Source organism: Mus caroli, unplaced genomic scaffold, assembly GCF_978045245.1.
Source record: "Mus caroli unplaced genomic scaffold, Mus_caroli_1 scaffold_10, whole genome shotgun sequence".
Taxonomy (NCBI): domain Eukaryota; kingdom Metazoa; phylum Chordata; class Mammalia; order Rodentia; family Muridae; genus Mus; species Mus caroli.
This window is the reverse complement of record NW_028227265.1, coordinates 75,560,258-75,575,192: the sequence shown is the minus strand read 5'-3', so window position 1 is coordinate 75,575,192 and position 14,935 is coordinate 75,560,258. Positions and strand designations below refer to the sequence as shown.

The 14,935-nt window shown below is 37.8% G+C and overlaps 1 protein-coding gene across 3 annotated transcripts in view; it reads right to left on the bottom strand.

Annotated features, from left to right (window-relative positions):
* Positions 1-14,935, bottom strand: part of Wdr17 (WD repeat domain 17) — a 95,460-nt gene that overhangs the window by 37,664 nt on the left and 42,861 nt on the right. For all 3 annotated transcript variants that reach the window (XM_021170445.3, XM_029480271.2, XM_029480270.2), the window contains 3 exons: positions 4,111-4,279; positions 3,065-3,156; positions 949-1,031 (listed from right to left, as the gene is read on the bottom strand). In XM_021170445.3, coding sequence (XP_021026104.1) covers positions 949-1,031; positions 3,065-3,156; positions 4,111-4,279 — 344 coding nt within the window. The remainder of the gene's footprint in view (positions 1-948; positions 1,032-3,064; positions 3,157-4,110; positions 4,280-14,935) is intronic.

Sequence of the window (14,935 nt, the reverse complement as noted above, 5' to 3'; positions counted from 1 at the left end):
TACTTAATTAAAAAAAAACAACTAAAGTATATCGTTTAGAGTTTACTATATACCAAGTACCAAATGACTCTGAGGAGGAAAGCCTCTTAATGGTGTTAACTTGTGAAAGGTGTTTTTGTTTACCTTTGTTCTGTTTCTTCCTGTCACTTTTAAAGAAGGATGAGAAAATTGATCTTTGTACAGCGAGATCTAATGAAGTAGACAAGTTTACTCACTCTTAATGAGAAACTCTCAACAACAACAACTTCATTTCTAACACAGGCTAGCAGTGGCTTAAAAGAGGGTAATTATTTCTGTATGAGGTCTTACTTGGAAGTTCCCTTTTGCCTGGGACTTACCAGAGTTAAGAAGGCACGTGAATTTGGAGCACAGTGAAATTAAGTCCTTAGGAGCACTTTTGACCCCATTGTCATATTCCTATTCTCAACAGCTTTTATCCTTTTATACATAGTGGAATCTGAAAACCTGGGAGTATCTTTTTATATTGCTTAGTGTCTTTTAAATTTTCTGAGAAACTGAATTTTCCATAAAGCAGTTCATTCTTTCACGGTAGTGTCTTCATTTAGAAGGCAATGTCCATGCGAGGCATGGCGACATACACTTGTAATCCCAAACTTCACAGGTGAAAGCAGGAAGATCAGGGGTTCCAGGTCATGCTCAGCTACTTACCAAACTGAAGGCCAACATAAGCCTTAAGACACTGTCGCAAACAAAACATAAAAAAATGCTATCTACATTTGGTTCATTATGTATTTTGAAATGCTTTTCTATTACACTGTTCTTTAAAAATGATGAGTCACACTAATATAGGCACCAATATAAGTACCTATGTGAGGATTTAAATAATATTTATAACAGGATAGTAGTACAAACAAAACATACAACTGAGATGATTGAATATGTCCTTTCTAGAAAGGCTAACTTCATACTATCAGATATAGAACTTACCAAAAACCATCGCCACTGCAAGTTGCTATTCGTTTAGAATCTTTATGACTCCAGGCAATATAGAATATTCCATTTTTTCCATGCTTAAAAATATAAAATAGTTATCAATAAAAATTAATTATCCATTTTTAAAATGTTACTTATTTCTAAGAATAATTTTTATTAGTCACTTATTCTACATGATACTAACATAACTAGGTCAATGTCAGAAATCTGAATAAATGTATATGCACATACACAAACATCCTTAATTTTTATTTGTGTATGTATGTACATGTGTGTGATATGATATGTGCATGGTCCTGTATGTGCATGTGTGTGAACATAGGGTATACCTGCCATGGCATGCATGTCGAGTTCAGAGGACAACCTCATTGGCCTCTACAGTTTTTTAAAACCAAGATTTTATTTTATATTTCCAACTGTATCACACTATGTGATCCTCAACTCTCCAAGACTGTAGGGCTTTTATTTCTGATCAGAATAATGGTATATGAATATCTTTGACCCTGGGTAGATATATGACATTCTATTTAAGCTGCTCAAAGGATTCTAAGATTATTAACTGCTCAGAGGCTTTCTGGGAAAGGACAAAGACATACCATTACTTTCTTAGGAGGAAATGTAAATGGACCTGCTCATCATCTATATAGGAAAATGCTCTTTAGCAATGCTATCTGTTCTAGTGACTTTAAGAAAGCTTATTTAAATAGGACATTGACACAGAAGTCTTACTGGCCATGGTCAATTCTCATGCCACTAGAACTTTTGTCTCTGCACTGGCACCTGGGGTGGCTGCCTCACAGGAGTACTTGCTTATACAACTCCATAATGATCTCACATTTGTCACTGGGCTCAATATGGCTTCTCTGAACTCTTTCAACAGCAGTTACAAAGATCTCCAGGAAGCTTAGGGATGGCCATGATGAGGTTCTAGTAACGTTGTAACCTATAGGTTTGACTCATTGGCTTGAATGCCTTTCAGTGAGCCTCAGGAAACATTCTATAATTTCATTAAACATACCCTGAGAATCACTTAAACAATGACACTTCAAAAACCACCAAAATCATCCATATGGCTATTGATAAGACACACTGACATGACATTCTTTCTTGAAAAACCCTCAGTGTACTGAACTTTGCCTAAATATATATCTTTCTTTCTTAATGACCACACTTAAATCTATGTTGAACACATATACTCTCTCTCTCACACACACACACAGGTACTCAATTAAATTTGCTTCAACATATCTGTGAAGAGTTGCCTCAGTGTAGCTATAGGGCCCTGTCATTCAATAATAGAATTTAAAAGGAGAGTAAAGTGATTGTGGAATCCAACTTCACCATTTCATAGGTGAAAAACTGGGCCCAAGACAATGAGTCTATACCAAGAAATATTGTAGTGGAGCTAGTTCTTCAGTCTGGCACTGGCTACCATGAGCCATTGCTATGTTGACAAACTTGGTTCATATGTCTGGAACAAAATAAGTACAAATCAGTGATGGCTAGGGCTATGCTGATGTTAATGAGGCTATTAATCCTCCCTCTAAGAAGAAGGGGGTAAGTCACTATTCACCCCTGCCTTAGATGTCTGCATGTGTCTTGGAAGTTGCCAGACAATGCAGAAGTGGGAAGGTGAATTAGGGAAGTGATCACTGGTGATACTGCTGCCAAGTGAGTCATGTTAGGGGAGGAAATTTCCCAGTGGTATAAGTTTTTGAGTAATAGTTGCTCCTTATGTAACTACAATAAACCTAAAGGTTCCCAAAGCTGGACTTGGATTGAATTTGGTTTTTGATTTATGAGCATAAACTTTCTTTGTGATTCCATAGGAATAGTCACACCGCCAGGTAAGACTTCGTGGTTTCTGAGTGTATTCTTCTATTACTTAATATTGCTTAGATTTTGGGAAAAATATAACAAAATTCTTTTGAACTTATGATGCAATTTCAGATTATTTTCTAAATCCAGTTGTTATTCTCAGATTAGTTTTATATCACTAATTGTTCTTTATAATTGAGCAAGCATACATGCCAGTGTATTGTGGAGATGAACTATTAACATGATATGCAATAAGATATAATGCTACTCAACAGTAGTGAATTAATCTTACCTCATTAAATCGCTGTATTATTTTGCCCTTTTGAATATCCCAAATAAAAGCGCCATTTCTGGAAGTTGCACCAGCAATGCAATTTAAATCACCTTAAAACACAGTTTGTTGACGATTATACATATTTTCATATACATATACATATATAATATGTAGTATTTTCTATAAATTGATTCTTTTTAAAATGTAATTTTTGTAAAGTTAAGACTTAAAGTTTATTTCATAACAGTAGTTGATCCTTTAATTTTTTTTTACTTGTTTGGGGAAGGGTATGTGTATGGCTTTGAAAGTCAGAGGAAGATTTGCAAGAATTGGTTCTTCCAGTCAGACATGCAGGTAGCAGGTGATTAAACTTGTTTCGCTGGGTGTAGCAATAAGCACTGTTACCCACAAACTATTTCATTCCATTATCACCTGATAACTGATAATATTTATAATTGAAAATTTCAAAAGCCTAATTGTATGATTGTGCCAATGTAAGAGAGAACAATTCAATGCATGAATTTTCTATACAACTTTCATGGTTTGTGGTCAGTTTATTTAGTCTATAGCCCCTACTGAACTTTTTTGAAGAAATCTCTAATAACATTTTTAGATCAATGAATAATTCAATATAGAAGTTAAAAGGCAGGCATGGCTCTATTATCAAGCCAAGTACTATAGTTAAAATCCCCCAAATTATCATATCAGCTCTGAAGTATTACATGAATATCTATCTATGTCAGGAAGGATTTTTGTCGTGTAAAGTCTACTAAACATTAGAGACATAACTATACAAATATAGCCAACGTTCAATAACATTCAAACATCTAGATTTACTGTAGGTTTTCTATGTGGCTGTCACTTGTCCAGGAATCATAATTCTTCTGCCAGTGAGCTGTGCTAAAATCTTACACCTCACAGCAGCTGAGCTGACCAAATACTGCCATTAATTTGCCTCTACTATTATATGGAACAAGATTAACCCTGGGGGAAGAAGATAAATTGGAATAAAATCCAGGAAAGTCATTGATTTCATGCTGGGTTGTAATAAAAGAAAATCTTACCTGGAGCCCAAGAAAGAGCAAAAATGACCCCTTCGTTACCCGGAGAAGTATACACTGCTGTTAATGTGTTTATATCCCACACTTTTATAGTGCCATCAAATGAAGCTGTTGCTAAAAGATTTGGATCATCAGGTTTGAATTTGCAGTCAAATATAGTTTCCACGTGTCCCTAGGATTCATGAGTTTTTTTTAAAATCACATTGGAAGAAACCCTTATTAATAAAGCATAACATATAATACAATTTAAACATATCTAGTTTTCCAACTACTCGTGCAAAAATACACAGTTGAAAAAATACAGAAATTTGTACTCATTGCTCTGAATGAGTGTTGGGTTGTTATTGTATCATTGCTTGTGTATCCTGCATTGAAAAGACCAAGGACCAAGTGTTCTGAATTTCGGATTTCTTTATGTTTCTATTTGAATCATGGTTGGTAGCTGCCTGATATGGGTGCTGAGACCCAAATTCAGTTTACCCTTTCAAGTGCTAGGCCATCTCCCCAGCACCCTTCTACTGTTTGTTTTGCTTTGTTTTACGTACAGGACAGTAGGATAATAATTTATAAAGAATTAACTCTAAATAATTACTATATTTCATTCTAGCAGTATAAGTGAAGACTCTGATAAAACTTAAACTAAAAGTCAACGAATTGAATATTTCCTTTTATATAGAGGTATAATATGACAGCAGAAATAGCCAAAGTCAGGTATAGTCCCAATTGTTCATGAACATCTTCCTAACAGCCCATGCTTTAAAACTGTCCCTAACGGAGTAAATGTAACTTTTACTATCTTGTCCTAATTGTCCTGTCTGAGGATCACTGCCTCGGTCTGGTAACCTAGGCCTAGAAGCTTCTAACCTCCTTACTATCTAATCTAGGCCTAAACTGTTTTCAGCCTCTTGAGTCTTACTCCTGAATAAACTCACCCTTTCTAGTTCTTTCTGATGTCTGACTGGCTGATTCAACTCAGCTGTTCTGGCTCAAACTCCTCTCCAGGCTGACAGATTCAGTCTGGCTTCTTTCAGTTTCTGCTAAACCTCTCTGCTTGGCCTCAAACAAACTCAAAGCAACCTATTCTGATCTTCCTGCTCCTCATTGTCTGGCTCATTCTGTCTTCACCTATGTCAAGTTTGTTTTTCCTCTATAACCTGTCTCTGTACAACTGATCCAGTAAAACTGCTTCTTTTTGTTTTCATCTTTCTCTGCTGCTCTCTCTTAACATAACCTACTTTTCCTTTCTCTTCTCCCGAGAGTTGGGCACACCCTATTGTGTCAAATCTTTCTCTGATTCATCACTTTGTCTGCCACTAAATTAGACATCACTTTCAAACATTAGTGCTCCTTCTACGAACTAACTTTACCTTATTTGTTTGGGATGAAAGGCTAAGGATGTGTCTGTTTTCCAGCCAGAGGGATTACAGGCGTATGCTAAGGCTGAGCCATATCACAACTAGAAACAGCTTCTTTGTTTTTTTTTTTTTTCCTTCAGTAAATAATAGAATCTCAGAGTGATCAAATATCCTGCAACATAGGGCCATTTGTAATCTACCCATAAGACTATAAGGTAGGATTACAGAGAAATGTGAACACGTACTTGCTAACTCTCACTCAAGTACAGTTGGTTTTGCAATACCTAACAGCATTCAATTTGTTGGTTTCTCTGTAATTCTTCACAACCCTTTAAAAACAATAAAATCTCTTCTTTAGGTAAAGGTGGAAAAGTCGCAAGACTCTGAGTGTGGGAAGAAGAGAGTAACAATCTCTGGATCACCTGGCTGTACTCATTCAAGGTAGTTATTTACAGTGATGAGAATATAATAAGGTGGTCATTTCTGTAATTTATACTTTAAAAATGTTTCTGCTGTGTGTGCTTTCAAATTTCAGTTTGGGACTGGAGAGGTGACTCAGTGGTTAAGAGCACTGACTGCTCTTCCAGAGGTCCTGAGTTCAATTCCCAGCAACCACATGGTGGTTCACAACCATCTGTAATGAGGATCTGATGGCCTCTTCTGGTGTGTTTGAATACAGCAACAGTGTACACACAAACATGAAATAAATAAATTACAAAAAGAAAAAAAGAATCAAATTTCATCTTGGTAAATCTGAAAACTTCCATAGCAAAATCAACTATTTTTTGTGTTTTCTTTATGCCCAAAGTAAAGGATACACGAGAGAAAAAAATTATAGAACTTTCCTTAATTTTAAAGCCTTGTTTTAAAGGTTTTGATGCCCAGTGAGGCAGCCATCAGAAGCTAGTCTTCCAATGCTAAGTGCTGCCTGAGCAATGCCTTATCTATAGATCAACCCCTGGGTATTATTCGGAAGTGATAAAAATTTTAGGAGGTAAAAGTCTCGTGAAGAGAAGTAGGTCGTTGAGACCCTGTTCTAAAAGGCTCTCTCTCTCTCTCTCTCTCTCTCTCTCTCTCTCTCTCTCTCTCTCTCTCTCTCTCTCATATTTCTCTGCATCTTGGCTCCAGGAGAAGTGAGCACTTGTCTGCCGCCTGATTTCCTGTCTAGGTGCCTAGTCTTACAACAGCCCCATATCAATAGAGCCAGATGACTATCAAACTCGAGTACCTGAAACCATGAACCTAAACAATGATTTCTTTTTGTGGGAATATTACTATGTCAATGACTAATGAAGAAATTTGGTACCAAATCTAGGTCATGGAGGCACTGACTCGTTTCAAAGGGGGGCTGAGAGATACAGTATGTGTCAAGGCTGTGATTCCTCTGGGTAGGCCTTGAGAGGACGACACAGGAGGCTGGGAGAGTGAATCCTAAGCTGCAGTGCTGAGCCTGGCCTAGGGGAGATGACAGGAAAATAGCAGGCTCCTTTTGCTGCTCCCATTTCACCACAATGCGAAAGAAAATTTTATTCTGTGACGATTTCACCATTATATGTTGGATGTGTGTAACTATTTACTGATTTTAAAGGAAATGAAAAGTAAGAGCTGCCTTGAGTCTTAGAACAGGCTTTGATCTGAAATTTTGAGATGCTGGAGGTCCCTGGAGACTAACTAAATGTATTTTTGCATTATGAAATGGATATGAGATTTGGGGGACCAGGTATAAAACGTTGTAAATAAAATTTCCCCTAAAGGACTCATGTTCCCAACAAAGCAGTATTCAGAGGAGGTGTTTTAGGAAGGCCACTGAACCACATGAGCTCAATCCTCAGCAGTGAAATAATCCGATTATGCATTCACAGGTATTCATACAACTACTGGGACTTGGTGCAAACTAAGGGTGGCAGGAAGAGTCAGAAGAAATGGATCTTTCAAGGTATGATCTTTTGAGCTATATCTTAACCACACCCACGCCTGCTTTCACTCTCTCTCCTGCCCCCCACTCCCTTTCTCCTCTTCTACCTCCTCCCCTCAGGCCCCTGCTGTGAGCATCTGAAAGGTTAACAACTTTAATTCCTTCTGCAATCTTCTGCCTCACCACAGACCCAGAGGCAATGGAGCCAGGTGAGCCTGAGCTGAAATCTCTGTTACCATGAGTCAAAATAAATCTTTCTCAGTTGAGTCCTCTCAGATGTTTTGTCACAGAAACAGAGCACAAGTTCTCTTTTTAGGTGAGATCACAGGGGAGCCATGGCCACAGAAGTGTGTTAAATGTTTGCCTTGATATAATTCAAGTTGTGGGAGATTTAGGACGATCCTAAGCTCTAAGGAAGAATAGAGAGGTGAACTCATCAAGTAATAATTACAATGCAAGCACGCCCTCATTTACTCAAGACAGCAAGCCTTGCTCAAGGTACTGTACTTCACAGTCAGGACATAGCACAGATTACATGAGGCCAAAATGTGAAACCATAAAGCGGTTTATGTTGAGGTCTGTTCCTCACCTCAGCACAGCTGTACTCATTTTGTCCCATACCCGACAGCTAGTTCCTATTGTTGCTGTAGTGTGCCTGCTAGTCATTGACACAGGAAAATAACTTGGCTCAGAGAAGGGTCTTGCTGATCACATACCCTGTTATGTTCTGCATGCTCTGCATTAAGTTTGTTAATCTTAAGACACCCCACAAAGCCTTATGTAGGACCCATCAAATTAAAGGTCAATATGAACAATTATGTCTAAAATGTAGAGTCAGAGTGTATCGCTGGATAGCACTCCCGGCACTGTGGGTATTTTTTTTTTTATTTTATTTTAAGATATTTTCTTTATTTACATTTCAAATGTTATCCCCTTTCCTGATTTTCCCCTCCAAAACCCTCCTATTCCCTCCCTCCTCCCCCTGCTCACCAACCCACTCACTCCAGCTTCCTGGCCCTGGCATTCCCCTACACTGGAGCATACAACATTCACAGCACCAAGGGCCTCTCCTCCCATTGATGACCAACAAGGCCATCCTCTGCTACATATGCAGCTGTAGCCACGGGTCCCTCCATGTGTGCTCTTTGGTTGGTGATTGAGTGCCTGGAAGCTCTGGGGGTACTGGCTAGTTCATCTTGTTGTTACTCCTATGGGGCTGCTAACCCCTTCAGCTCCTTGGGTCCTTTTGCTAGTTCCTCCCTTGGGAACCCTGTGCTCAGTCCAATGATTGACTGAGAACATCCATCTCTATATTTGTCAGGCACTGTTAGAGCACCTCAGGAGACAACTATATCAGGCTCCTGTCAGCAAGCACTTGTAGGCATCCACAATAGTATCTGGGTTTAGTGACTGTATATGAGATAGATACCCAGGTGAGGCAGTCTCTGGATGGTCTTTCCTTCAGTCTCTGCTCCATTCTTTGTCTTTGTAACTCCTTCGATGGGTATTTTGTTCCCCTGTCTAAGAAGGACCAAAGCATCCACCTTTGGTCTGCCTTCTTCTTGAATTTCATGTGGTTTGTGGATTGTATCTTGGGTATTCCAAGCTTCTGGGCTAATATTCACTTATCAGTGAGTGCACACCATATGTGTTCTTTTGTGATTGGGTTACCTCACTCAGGATGATAATTTCTAGTTCTATCCATTTGCCTAAGAATTCCATGAAGTCATCGTTTTTTAATAGCTGAGTTTTTTAATAGCTCCATTGTGTAAAGGTACCACATTTTCTGTATCCATCCCTCTGTTGAAGGATATCTGGATCCTTTCCAGTTTCTGGCTATTAAAAATAAGGCTGCTATGAACATAGTGGAGCATATGTCCTTATTACTTGTTGGAGCATTTTCTGGGCATATGTCCAGGAGTGGTATTACTGGGTCCTCAGGTAGTAAGTACTATGTCCAATTTTCTGAGGAACAGCCAGACTGATTTCCAGAGTGGTTGTATCAGCTTGCAATTCCACCAGCAATGGAGGAGTTTTCCTTTCTTTACATCCTTGCCAGCATCTGCTGTCACCTGAATTTTTGATCTTAGCCATTCTGAATGGTCTGAGGTGGAATCTCAGGAATGTTTTAATTAGCATTTTCTTGATGACTAAGAATGTTGAACATTTTTTTAGGTGTTTCTTAGCCATTCGGTATTCCACAGTTGAGAATTCTTTGTTTAGCTCAGTACCCCAATTTTTAAATAGGGATATTTGGTTTTCTAGAGTCTATCTTCTTGAACTTCTTTGTATATATTGGAAATTAGCCCTCTATCAGATATAGGATTGGTAAAGATCTTTTCCCAATCTGTTGGTTGCCATTTTGTCCTACTGATAGTGTCCTTTGCCTTACAGAAGCTTTACAATTTTATGAGGTCCCATTTGTCAATTTTTGATCTTAGAGCTTAAGATATTGATGCTCTGTACAGGAAAATTTCCCCTGTGCCCATGTGCTGGAGGCTCTTCTCCACTTTTTCCTCTATAAGTTTCAGTGTTTCTGGTTTTATGTGGAGGTCCTTGATCCACTTGAACTTGATCTTTGTACAAGGAGATAAGAATGGATCAATTTGCATTCTTCTACATGTTAACTCCCAGTTGAACCAGCACCTTTTGTTGAAAATGCTGTCTTTTTCCACTGGATGGTTTTAGCTCCTTTGTCAAAGATCAAGTCATCATAGGTGTGTGGGTTCATTTCTGGGTCTTTAATTCTATTCCATTGATATACCTGCCTGCCACTGTACCAATACCATGAAGGTGTTTTGTTTTTTGTTTTTTGTTTTTTGTTTTTTTTTTTTTTACAATTGCTCTGTAGTACAGCTTGAGGTCAGGGATGGTGATTCCATCAGAAGTTCTTTTATTGTTGAGAATAGTTTTTGCTATCCTAGGTTTTATGTTATTCCAGATGAATTTGCAAATTGCTCTTTCTAATTCTATGAAGAATTGAGTTGGAATTTTGATAGGAATTGCACTGAATCTGTAGATTGCTTTTGGCAAAATAGCCATTTTTACTAAATTAGTCTTACTCATCCATGAGCATGGGAGATCTTTCCATCTTCTGAGGTATTCAATTTATTTCTTCAGAGACTTGAAGTTCTTGTCATACAGATCTTTGACTTGCTTAGTTAGTCACACCAAGGTATTTTATATTATTTCTGACTATTGTGAAGGGTGTTGTTTCCCTAATTTCTTCCCCAGCCTGTTTATCCTTTGTGTAGAGGAAGGCCACTGATTTGTTTGAGTTAATTTTATATCCAGCTACTTTGCTGAAGTTGTTTTTCAGGTTTAGGAGTTCTCTGGTTAAATTTTTAGGGTCACTTAAGTATACTATCATATCATCTGCAAAAAGTGATATTTTGACTTCTTCCTTTCCAATTTGTTTCCCTTTGTTTTCAAATTGCTCTGGCTAAGACTTCGAGTACTATATTGAATAGGTAGGGAGAGCGTGGGCAGCCTTGTCTACTCCCTGATTTTAGTGGGATTACTTTAAGTTTCTCTCCATTTAGTTTGATGTTGGCTACTGGTTTACTGTATATTGCTTTTTACTATGTTTCAGTACGGACCTTGAATTCCTGATCTTTCCAAGACTTTTATCATGAATGGGTGTTGGATTTTGTCAGATGCTTTCTCAGCATCTAATGAAATGATCATGTAGTTTTTTTCTTTGAGTTTGTTTATATAGTAGTTTATGTTGATAGATTTCCATATATTGAACCATCCCCATATCCCTGGGATGAAGCCTACTTAATCATGATGGATGATCATTTTGATGTGTTCTTGGATTCAGTTTTAGAGAATTTTATTAAGTATTTTTGCATCGATATTCATGAGGGAAATTGGTCTGAAGTTCTCTTTCTTTGTTGCGTCTTTGTGTGGTTTATGTATCAGAGTAATTGTTGCTTAATAAAATGAGTTGGATAGAGTTCCTTATGTTTCTATTTTGTGGAATAGATCGAGGAGTATTGGTATTAAGTCTTCTTTGAAGGTCTGATAGACCTCTATACTAAACACATTTTGTCCTGGGCTTTTTTGTTTGGGAGACAATCAATGACTATATTTATTTCTTTAGGGCATATGGGACTGTTTAGTTAATTTACCTGATCTAACATTGGTACCTGGTATCTGTCTACAAAATTGTCCATTTAATTCTGAATTTGCAGTCTTTTTGAGTATAGGCTTTTGTATCAGGATCTGATTTTTTTTTTTAATTTCCTTGGTTTCTGTTGTTATATCTATCTTTTAATTTCTTATTTTGTTAATTTGGACACTGTCTCTGTGCCCTCTGGTTTTTCTGGCTGAAGGGTCTATCTATCTTGTTGATTTTCTCAAAGAACCAGCTCCTGGTTTGGTTGATTCTTTGTATAGTTCTTTTTGTTTCTACTTGGATGATTTCAGCCCTGAGTTTGATTATTTCCTGCCTTCTACTCCTCTTAGGTGAATATGCTTTCTTTTGTTCAGGTGTTCTGTCAAGCTGCTAGTATATACTCTCTTCAGTTTCTTTTTTGGAGGCACTCAGAACTATGAGTTTTCCTCTAAGCACTACTTTCATTGTGTCCCATAAGTTTGAGTATGTTGTATCTTCATTTTCACTAAATTCTAAAAAGTCTTTAATTTCTTTATTTCTTCCTTAACCAAGTTATTGAGTTCATCTTTCATGTGTATGTGGGCTTTCTGTTGCTTTTGTTGGTATTGAAGACCAGTCTTTAAATCCATTTGGTCCAAAACTTCTGCTAATTTCACTGTGTCCCTGTTTAGTTTGTGTTTCCCTGATTTGTTCATTGATGAGAGTGGGTGTACTATTATTGTGTGAGGTGCAATGTGTCCTTTCAGCTTTAGTAAAGTTTCCTTTGTGAATGTGGGTGCCCTTCCATTTCAAGTATAGATGCTTAGAATTGAGAGTGCTCCTTGGTAGATTTTTCCTTTGATAAGTATGAAGTGTCCTCTCTTATCTTTTTTGATGACTTTTGGTTGAAAGTCAATTTTATCCAATATTAGAATTGCTACTCCCACTTGTTTCTTGGGACCATTTACTTGAAAAATGGTTTTCCAGCCTTTTACTCTGAGATTATGTTTGTCTTTGACATTGACGTGTATTTCCTGTATGCAGCAAAATGCTGGGTCCTGTTTATATATCCAGTATGTTAATTTATATCTTTTTATTGGGGAATTGAGTCCATTGATCTTAAGGGATATTAAGGAATAGTGATTGTAGCTTCCTGTTATTATTGATGTTATTTTTATGTTTGTGTGGTTATCTTCTATTGGATTTGTTGAAAGAAGATTACATTCTTGATTTTTCTAGGGTGTAGTTTCCTTTCTTGTGTTGGCATTTTCTATCTATTATCCTTTGTAGGGGTGGATTTGTGCTAAGATATTGTATAAATTTGGTTTTGTCATGGAATATCTTGGCTTCTCTATCTATGGTGATTGAGAGTTTTGCTGGGTATAGTAGTCTGGGTTAGCATTTGTGTTCTCTTAGGGTCTATATGAAATCTGGCCAGGAGCTTCTAGCTTTCATAGTCTCTGGTGAGAAGTCTGGTGAAATTGTGATAGGTCTGCCTTTATATGTTACTTGACCTTTTTCCTTTACTACTTTTAACATTCCATCTTTATTTAGTGCATTTGGTATTTTGATTATTATGTGACAGGAGGAATTTTTTTCCTGGTCCAAACTATTTGGAGTTTTGTAGGTTTCTTGTATGTTCATGTGCATCTCTTTCTTTAGGTTAGGGAAGTCTTTGTCTACAATTTTTTTTGAAGGTATTTACTGGCCCTTTAAGAAGGGAATCTTCACTCTCCTCTATACCTATTATGCTTTGGTTTGGTCTTCTCATTGTGTTGTGGATTTCCTGGATTTCCTGGTTAGGAGCTTTCCGCATTTTGCATTTTCTTTGACTGTTGTGTCAATGTTTTCTATGGTACCTTCTGTCCCTGAGATTTTTCTCTTCTATCTCTTGTATTCTGTTGGTAATGCTTGCATCTGTGACTCCTGGTCTCTTTCCTAGGTTTTCTATCTCAAGTGATGTCTACCTTTGTGATTTCTTTATTATTTCTATTTCCATTTTTAGATCCTGGATGGCTTTGTTCAGTTCCTTCAGTTGTTTTGTTGTATTTTCCTGTAATTCTAAGGGATTTTTGTGTTTCCTCTTTAAGGTCTTCTACCCATTTACCTGTCTTCTCTTGTATTTCTTTAAGGGAGTTATTTATATCTTTCTTAAATTCCTCTATCATCATCATGAGATGTAATCAGAGTCTTGCTTTTCTGGTGTGTTGGGGTAACCAGGGTTGGTTGTGGTGGGAGAACTGTGTTTCTGTTTTTTATGTTCTCACAATTGTCTTTGGACATCATGTTATCTCTGGTGTTAGCTGGTCTTGCTGTCTCTGACTTTGGCTTGCCCCTTCTGCAAGCCTGTATGTCAGTACTCCTGGGAGACCAGCTCTCTCCTGGCAGTATTTGTGTATGTAGTTCTGTAGCACAGGTTCAGCTCTGGGTGCAGACGAAGACCTGAATATTCCTGTCCCAGGCCACTCCTAGGTTCCTGTGTCTTGAGGGTTCTGGCAGCAGTAGTGTTCCTACCTGCATTCATAGTCCTGTCTGCACTCCTGCAGGGTTGGCTCACTCCCTCCTGCACTATTTGGGTATGGAGCCCTGTGGCAGAGGATCTGTTAGAGGCAGAGATGGAAACAAGAAGGCTCCTGTCCCAGGCCTCCCCTATGTTTCTGTGTCCTGAGGGTTTAGGACAGGTTCTTCTGAGGAGCAGTGGTGGTCTACCTGCACTCACAGGCTTGTTTGCACTCCTGGGAGGCTCACTCCCTCCTAGCGCTATCTGGGTATCTTTTTTATCCTTTACAAGAAGACAAAGAATGATGTTCAGGGTCATAGTCTCAGATTATTTTAGCTACGTTCCTGCTCAATTAGTATTAGGGCCCGAATTCCATAAACTACCCCTGCCTGACTGAAATTAACGTTTGTATGGTTTGTTGGCCACGAATGAACCCCAACATATATCTTAAATAGGAGTTTAATAAACATCAGTGTCAATTCCTAGAATTATAGAACGATAACAGTGTTTCAACATAAACAACTATTAAAAAATCTTAACCTAAATTTTCTTAAAGTGTCAATGAAATGAAACCCTAGATATGAAATGACTGGCAGAGACTTTGTTAAGCCTTCTGGAAAAAGACAAAAACACTCTGATCAATTTTCTTCTAATAACACACTGCTCTCTAACTTTTTTCTTCTTTCTCTTCTGTGAGATTAAACTAGGGATTAAACTGGGACTCAAATGTAAGACAAACCCTGCCAATGAGTCACATTTCGAGCCTCTGTTATTGTGGTTATTACTATGTTATTTTTTTCTAAACTGTTTTAACAATAAAAAGGTCAGTATAGGGCTGGAGAGATGGCTCAGGGGTTAAGAGCACTGAGTGTTCTTCCAGAGGTCCTGAATATATATATATATATTGTAAGAAATGGAGAAAGAGAAAGGAATGGGTAAGAGGAGGAAGAAGTGAAGGA